Genomic DNA, 7,926 nt, shown 5'->3' with positions numbered 1-7,926 from the left:
GTTTTATAGCTTTCACAAACAAGCATTAGATAGGGCATTAGTACGACAACCAAACTTATAACCGGAGTGCTATCCTTTTAACCACTGCGCTTACGGGACCCCATCAGGGACTCACGCTTAAAGTTCTATTGCTTTTGAAGAAAGTATTTTCACGGTTGATAAAAATTCCTATTACCTAGTTACTACTTTACAGTGCTATAAAAATATTGTCGATGATAGTGATTGATAAAATTCGTCAAAATACCTATGATATAATATTGATGTGAATACATAATATTGATTGTAATTACCTACTTATTGGGAATTCACCTGATGTTATCTATCATATGTACTTCGAATAAAAATCTTCCGCAAAAATGTTATCTTTATGATTACCGAGTGCATAAGAACTCACAATGAATCAAAAGTGTCATTCTTAGGATCATGACGCAGAGATAAGCCATTTATAGAAAAACACAGTTGTTGTAAGTACAAAAACAAGTCAAATTCTTTATTTGAGCGTTGATACCGTGGTTTCGACTTAAGTCACTAAATTCTTTTATATAATTATAAATCACGCTGTCTCTGATATTATTGATGTTTAATAGAGACAAACCTATAAACTTACGAAAACGCATCTAAGATATGTTGCTTTACGGTATTTGGAGGTAAGTCATTCAAAACCGTAAACTTTAGGTAGATGTCTACGTAACGGAAAAACAGTCATAACAAGGGAAGTACGTTAGTACACATCACTTTGTGGTAGCTACTAGTATACTTAGAAATACAGTAGGTAAGTAATATTAATACATCTATATACCTACTATACATACGGTACACAACTTCTTGGAGGTTCTAGAAGGAAAATTCTTGTTATTTATGCGTACTCTAGCCGTAAACATGTTTATTCAAAACAAACGTGAGTAACTTGTATTCGTAGGCTTTATTTTTTTTAAAGAGGCATAAAAAAAGCCCGTCTGCGATTGTGACGCAATGTGGTCATGGAATATGGAAAATATTTCCTAAGCAATTAAGTTGATTAACGAGTTTTTAATTTATAAATAACTGCACCAAAGGAACATTCTGGTGAGATATAATGTCGTCAAACAACACGAACATATTTGATTACCGCCTGGCATACTTCACGTGCCTACTTTATGTACAGGTATGTAGGTGACCAAACGGTTTCTGATAAACGGAGAGAATCTATCTTATCATAAATTAAAGCGTTCTCGGTTCTTTATACAACTACATAAATTATTTTGGTAAGCACTTACGTAGTACGTAGTACCGACTTAATCGATTAGAGGAATCGACTTAAATTCAACAGATAACTAAAGATATCGAACAATTGAATAAAAATAATGTCTGAATGAAAATTTTGATTTTTGTTTATAAAGCTATTGAAATTGAAACCTCACTGGGATGGTGGATTACGGTAAAGCTACTGGATGTTTTTTATTGAGCATATCATAAAAATATATGCATAATAAAACAAAAATAAATATATCCGTAATAAAATAAAAATAAGTATTTAGATACACTTGGATTCGCTTATCTGCTATCAAGAACGAATACCAATAACTAAAACTTTAAAGTATTAAGTCGAGATAGCGAAGGGCAGATAGTTTAACACCCATCGTATCGACCAAGGTCAAAGGTACCTATATCCTAGATGCTAATCAATTTGACATACTTCTCTAAAATATCCGTTGTCCTTAATTCCTTCGTGATGTAATGAAGTGATGTCAGAAGCTGAGTAAAGAAACAATAAAGTGACAACACAGATACTAGATTATTTTTAGCCGACTCTATTTACGAAGTCTTGCATCGTACATGAGCTGAAGATAGGCTGTGAATGAGTCAAATATACAACTCAGTCAAGTATACCTACGGGTTCCGAAAAGTTTAGTTCCATCAAAACAGTTTCGCGGGAGTCGAGGTGCTATACTAATTTATCTATTTAACATCAGTTAATTATCAGCCGTTTTCCACATTTCAAAATGAAAATCCGACCAATATTATAACAGGCTAATCTATATCCCCTTTTTCGTAACACTTTGAAGGATTATTAACATCAAGGTTCTTGTACCTATCGAGCTATCTAAAACATCGAATCATTAAAATTCTTGGATCATTAAACAACTGACATTGATAGGACTCATAATTTATAATTAGGCGCATTAGTAGGTAATTAATGAAAATGTGTCATTAGTGCTAAAAATTTGGGTAAATAAGGATAATTTTGCATTGGTAATGTGATTACCAAATGCATTATGTAGAGTATCCAATTAGTGATTTATAATTAGGTTGTAGAAACTGTTTTTAAGTACCTACACTAACTAAACTTTAGGGACTTGATTTATGTAGTATCTAATGATTTCCAACAGTACTTTTTTGTGATAGATACTTATCAAGCAGATCATCTAAAAATTTATAAAGGAACAACCTCTTCCTTAGCCAGCTTTTTTGACGCAATTAAAAGTTATGGTGCAAAGATGGTCTCTGAAAATATTACGGACTCTCGGATCTCTGAATTATTAATATTTTGGACATTCCCAAAAACATAAAAAATGCCACTTTTTTGTTGAATAAGTCTTCAGTGAATTTGTAACCTTATGTGACATTTCGCGATAAGAATATTTACAAGCCTTTTCTATTATCTTGGTGGTATCTGTTGTACTAGCGTTTTCTAGTTTGTATTCATGTCTGTTTTGCCTTGGGAATTTTATCCTCCTATGCCTATGTATAGCAGCATTCTTTGAGCAATAAATGTTAGACAATATTTTTATACCTCGTATACCTAAGGCATCTACACTATTTTTTATGAAAGGTTTTAAGCTAGGCATTCCCATTACATTAAATAGGTGGGTACCACAAACAAATATGAATAATAATGTTATTGTTTGTCGTCGAGTGAAAGTTCCAATCAAAGGTTAAATCTACCCACACTGCTCGAAGCAGGGTCAAAGAAACTATAAACATGTTATGGGTTTCTATTTTCGACCCGTTTCCAAAAGGAGATTCAAAAAAACGTAACGCCGTTATTCTAACTTCGACCGAGATCGACAGCTAAGTTTCTTCGTAAGGATGCATTATATATTTTATACGTTATTATCGTATGCATATGCGTATTAGTATAAATCTTTATTATTGTTGTTTTAAGAGGTCAGTAAAATGATACTTAAGTTCTTACTGCACAAACAACTTCGTCATCAACATAATAGATGTACATAGCTGGTAGTTATTCAAAGTAGGTAGGTATCTCAACAGATACCTACCTGCCTAAGCTGGCATGATCGAATATACTCATTCAATACGACGACGTGTGGGCTGACCTACCTGCCCAATGCCCACCTACTTGAGTAATATCTTCTATGATATCATAAAATAACGTAACCGTACTAAAACAAACGAAATAACTGCAAGTATGAGTAAAAACTATTTTTGTTGTAAGTACAAACGCACTAACTGTGATAATGAATGCGCCGAGGGTTCCGTTGTTTATTTTTTAAATAGAACATGTGTACAAATCGTCTTACCGGTTTGTGTAACTGGCTGCACGCACAACACGATTTATTGAACCACGACTGGCGACCAGTCTCGTCACTTTCCACTGTAGGACTGACGATGTGAAACTAATACATTGAGTAACACTTCGCTCGCGCCCTTATCTGGACGACGGAATGTTAGTTTTACTATGTGCTTAGCTTAACGATTACTCGGTATTTACGCTAAAATTATTATAACTTGTATACAAATTGACAAACCTCATCATGAACATTTTTAATACTTCGTAATGTATAAAAACCTGTTATTCATGCTCAGTGCATTGTATACGTTTTAGATTAGCCTGTCAAATTAATCTTCATTATTCAAAATAACGATGTTACTGATGTTAGGATTTCTCACCTAGAAACTGAATTCAAAATAACAGGAGGATGAGTTTAAGTTTCTTTCTTTTCTTTAAAAAAACACTACTCCTACAGTTTTGGGATAAATGTTCTCAAAAAGACAATTCAAACAAATCTAAATTCGAGGGTGTTTTTAGCGGAGCTCCGTTGACCAGTTCCCATCAGCATCAGACCAGGGCCCCAATCCCGCTGTGTACAACTGCCGATGAATTAATGGAAATTGGATTAACATTTTATTGTATTGTATTGATTCGTATCCTCCTAAGCCTTTTTCCAACACTACAGTAAATTCAATACGGGGAGGAAAACTCACTGTCAAATTTAATCCAATTGCCATTCGTCGGCTATTGTAACGGCCTATGTTAGGTCATAATCAAAATCATTCATTCATCATTTTACCTAGATAACTTATGCTGTCAACCGGAAACCGGATGTCTATAAAATTTAACTTGCATGATTTGATTACAGGCAGACACAACGGGACAAGTGAAACTAAATAAAATATTGTAAAACAGACATTTTTATTAAGTGGATTTTCTCCAAAATTAAAACACTGATTCAGTCGTGTAGTTGAATTCACCACGCCAAACGTTTGCGACGCTTCGTGGGTTCGAAACCGGCGTAGGGCAAGTGTGGGTTATCCACGCATGCTTGTCCTGAGTCTGGGCGTTTTTGTGCATGTGACTTGAATGTTTCTGAAACCCCCCGCAACACAAGGATGACATTCCTTAACGCGGGAGTCGTTTATGAAAAAAGAAAGAGTTCTTTTAAAGTTGCTTTTAGTTTCGTTGGGCAGAGTATCTTCTCTGAATATAATTAAGTATTTTTTTGGGATTCTTTAATAGACAATGCAGGGAAACATTTTAGCCCCAAGTATATACTGCTATAGGTGATTTACATTGGCCAGGCCAATATTTTTACCATGCCACAAATATCACGAAAAAGGTACAGGGATGGCTCGAGCATGGCATGGACTCTCTTAAAAGGAAACAATCGTCGTTCACGACGAATGTTCAAAACAGTCCTATATTGCCTCACTGAATGTTTTTTCCTATTAATCATTCAGCTGGTGAACGTAGTCATAAATTACCAATAATTCGTTGCAACGCTCTATTCAATCAATCAATTCAAAATCTTTATTATTCTCATATATATTACATAAGTAAATTAAATGCCCCGCAAAACCGTTTACACGGTTTGACTGCGGAACAAGGAAAACCACTGATCCGGTATTTTTGTACCCATTTCCTCTTTATTACGTGATGTTATCAATATTAAGTTATAAAGATAAAATTATTACAGTGAATGATAATGATTTAATACGCGTTATCTTATTTTCTAGTATTTCTCCAACACAAATTTAAAAAATGAGTTTTTCAATATTTGTGTTTGAAATAAGTAGACAAGTTTTGAATTGCTAAGTCAGATTTAAAAAAATGGTGATAAACAAAAATCAATTTGATGCTTTAGAAACGATATAAAGTCCAATTATTACCAGTAGAGAATCAGCACTGCGTAAAATCACTATATTGCACAACACTAACGATGGAAAAATACTTCTACAGGCAGACTCAATAGTATCAATGAATCTAAACATCAAGAACATTCAGCTCAGAGAACTTGATCTTCCAATGCGAGTTTATATCCATCATCCAGACGGCCATCGCTGTAGAAAGGAGTCATCGCCTCAAAGAATGCAATGGTTGTCCAATTATCCAATATATAAATGGCCATAGCGAATATAAAGGGAACAATGGTACTGATAAGCTGCCTAAAAGATCATCCAACATTGAGTTTTTCGGGACCCATTCACATCTGATCACCACCCGATATTTTTTAGAAAGATTAACCTCAATAGCCTACAGGCCCAGTTAATCATAACAATCGCTGGGCCTATAGGCACCCCTTTAGACAGTCTAAAGAGACGACACAGGACGTCTCAACAAAGCCGTCTCACGAACGATGCATTGAATATTTTGTTCGACAAAAAGCCCTGTTATTAACTCTTAAAAGTAGACATTGACGTTACCTATTTTGACATGAGATAGCAGTTTGATTGAATGACTAAATGACTTGTCTAAATTAAAACCCAGGAAAACACTAAACTATTACGAAATTATAAAAACAATTATTAAACAGTACATTCGAAGTATTCAAAACTCAATATTAAGGTGAGTTTATATTTGTCTAGTGTAAAGTAGAGGTTTTTTTTCCTACGAAAACTAAATTTACAAGAAGTATAATAAAATAAACACTAATCATATTAAAACTGAAAAACAATTGTAGGCAGTAAATTGATAAGGATAGTGAACAAATTCACAGGTTGTTGTCAAGATCCTACTTGAGGTCTGCTAGACTACATACTCTAATAAAAAAACAAAAATACATATTTTTTTCCACAGGTGAAATTGCTGCTGTATTAAACCAAATTATGGCGGGATATTTTGAAGAAATGGGATGGGCAGAACTTGAAGATGGACAACAACCTAATCATTTACTGGATATGGCAAGATTTCTTATTGATTTTGGATTATATGAAGACAATTTTACTGGAGAATGGCCAAGGTTAGTTTACTTTTTAGAGAAGAAATAATCTAACATAGCTATTTTATTTTACATAATTTGCTGTCGAGGGTAAAGTACCAATCTGGGATTTTATTTTAAATTATTAAAGATATAAAACTGTTTTTGGTGCCAAAGATTATGTTTAACAATCTAAATGTAAGTTTAAGCCCAATCTTCTTAAAAACTGCAACTATTATTGTTATCTTAAAGCCTAACCTTCCTACAATGATGCTTCCAAATGGAGAAATTTGCTTACTTTAAATAAATTAAATTGTTTTTTTCTAGGCTACCTCCTCCAGCATCAAAAGAGGCTGTTCAAAGTTTAGCAGATGTCACAGTAGAAACTGATGACAAAAGCTGCCCTATATGTTTAAAAAAATTCAATATTGGAGATAAGGCAAAAGAAATGCCTTGTCATCATCAGTTTCACGCTAAGTGTATATTGACTTGGCTGGACAAGGTATAGTATTTAGTTTCATTGTATGTGCATATAGCAATAAAATAAGGCAATAATTATAAAATTAATTACGAATATTATAAGGTTCAGCGCTTCCTTACTACTTCTTTATCTACAAATAGTAGTTCTTTTTCTTGTTACTAAACCAGTTTTTCTTTTTTTATTTGCTATAAAACTTTTTACCTAACTAAAAGTTACCCAATTTGATATGAGCAATAAATTGTACTGTTAAACAAATGAAACTTATTCATTACAGACAAATTCATGTCCATTTTGCAGACATGAGCTGCCAACAGATAATGAAGGGTATGAAGCATTCAAAAAGGAGAAAAAACGTGCTGAGCAAAGGAAAGAAGATATTGAAACACTCCACAATTCTATGTTCAGTTGATTGTATTTATGTAGTGTAAAATACAGTACAGTACAGTTTTCATATATTTTGTGATGAAGACATCAATAATAGGATAATTTATTTAAATAACTCAAGTACCTTTATAAATATGTTATACTTCTATCATTTCCAAGTAGTACATAATGTGTGTATTCTGTGTGTATCAACATACACCATACTGTATGCATCCATCTACTATGTTTTTACCTGACTAGCAAAAGGATTGTTTTTCTGTTTTCCTTTCCAATTTTACATGTAATGGTAATAATATGGTAACTCCTGTTTTATTAATAAAGTTTAAAATAGTTTTTATTTCTTAAATGTAAAGTGATCAATGAACACTTATGTATTTTATTGGTAATGGCCCGGTTAGATTTATTTGAAAGATCAAATAAACATTTTTGATCATTATTTGGTTGTATTTTTGGATTTGATTTACCCATTGTGTTATATTGCAGCTTACATATTACTCAAGTCAAAAATATTCTGGTTTCCTAAAATATGTAATAAACCTAATTTCTATAAAAATAATCTAAAAACAGTTATTAAGTCAATAGGAATGTTTTATAACCTATTTAAAGATGAATCACAATAGACCTACTAGATATTTTTCTTAAATT

The 7,926-nt window shown here is 32.9% G+C and overlaps 1 protein-coding gene and 1 long non-coding RNA gene across 2 annotated transcripts; one reads left to right on the top strand and one right to left on the bottom strand.

Annotated features, from left to right (window-relative positions):
* Nucleotides 1-3,521: 3,521 nt before the first annotated feature.
* On the bottom strand, nucleotides 3,522-5,830 carry LOC113496402. Its single transcript, XR_003400809.1, has 2 exons — nucleotides 3,892-5,830; nucleotides 3,522-3,653 (listed from the first exon to the last, which is right to left on the bottom strand). It is a non-coding gene; the product is annotated as an uncharacterized LOC113496402 (long non-coding RNA).
* A 105-nt stretch (nucleotides 5,831-5,935) lies between these two features.
* Nucleotides 5,936-7,526, top strand: LOC113496401 (E3 ubiquitin-protein ligase RNF181-like). The gene is made up of 4 exons (XM_026875591.1): nucleotides 5,936-6,064; nucleotides 6,296-6,458; nucleotides 6,744-6,918; nucleotides 7,172-7,526. Exons 2-4 carry the CDS (start codon nucleotides 6,325-6,327, stop codon nucleotides 7,304-7,306), a joined length of 444 nt encoding a protein of 147 aa, XP_026731392.1. The 5' UTR covers nucleotides 5,936-6,064; nucleotides 6,296-6,324; the 3' UTR covers nucleotides 7,307-7,526.
* Nucleotides 7,527-7,926: the final 400 nt, after the last annotated feature.

The sequence above is a fragment of the Trichoplusia ni genome, chromosome 8, assembly GCF_003590095.1.
Source record: "Trichoplusia ni isolate ovarian cell line Hi5 chromosome 8, tn1, whole genome shotgun sequence".
NCBI classification, from domain to species: Eukaryota; Metazoa; Arthropoda; class Insecta; order Lepidoptera; family Noctuidae; genus Trichoplusia; species Trichoplusia ni.
Note: the sequence above shows the minus strand (reverse complement) of the source record. Positions and strands in the feature narration are given on the sequence as shown.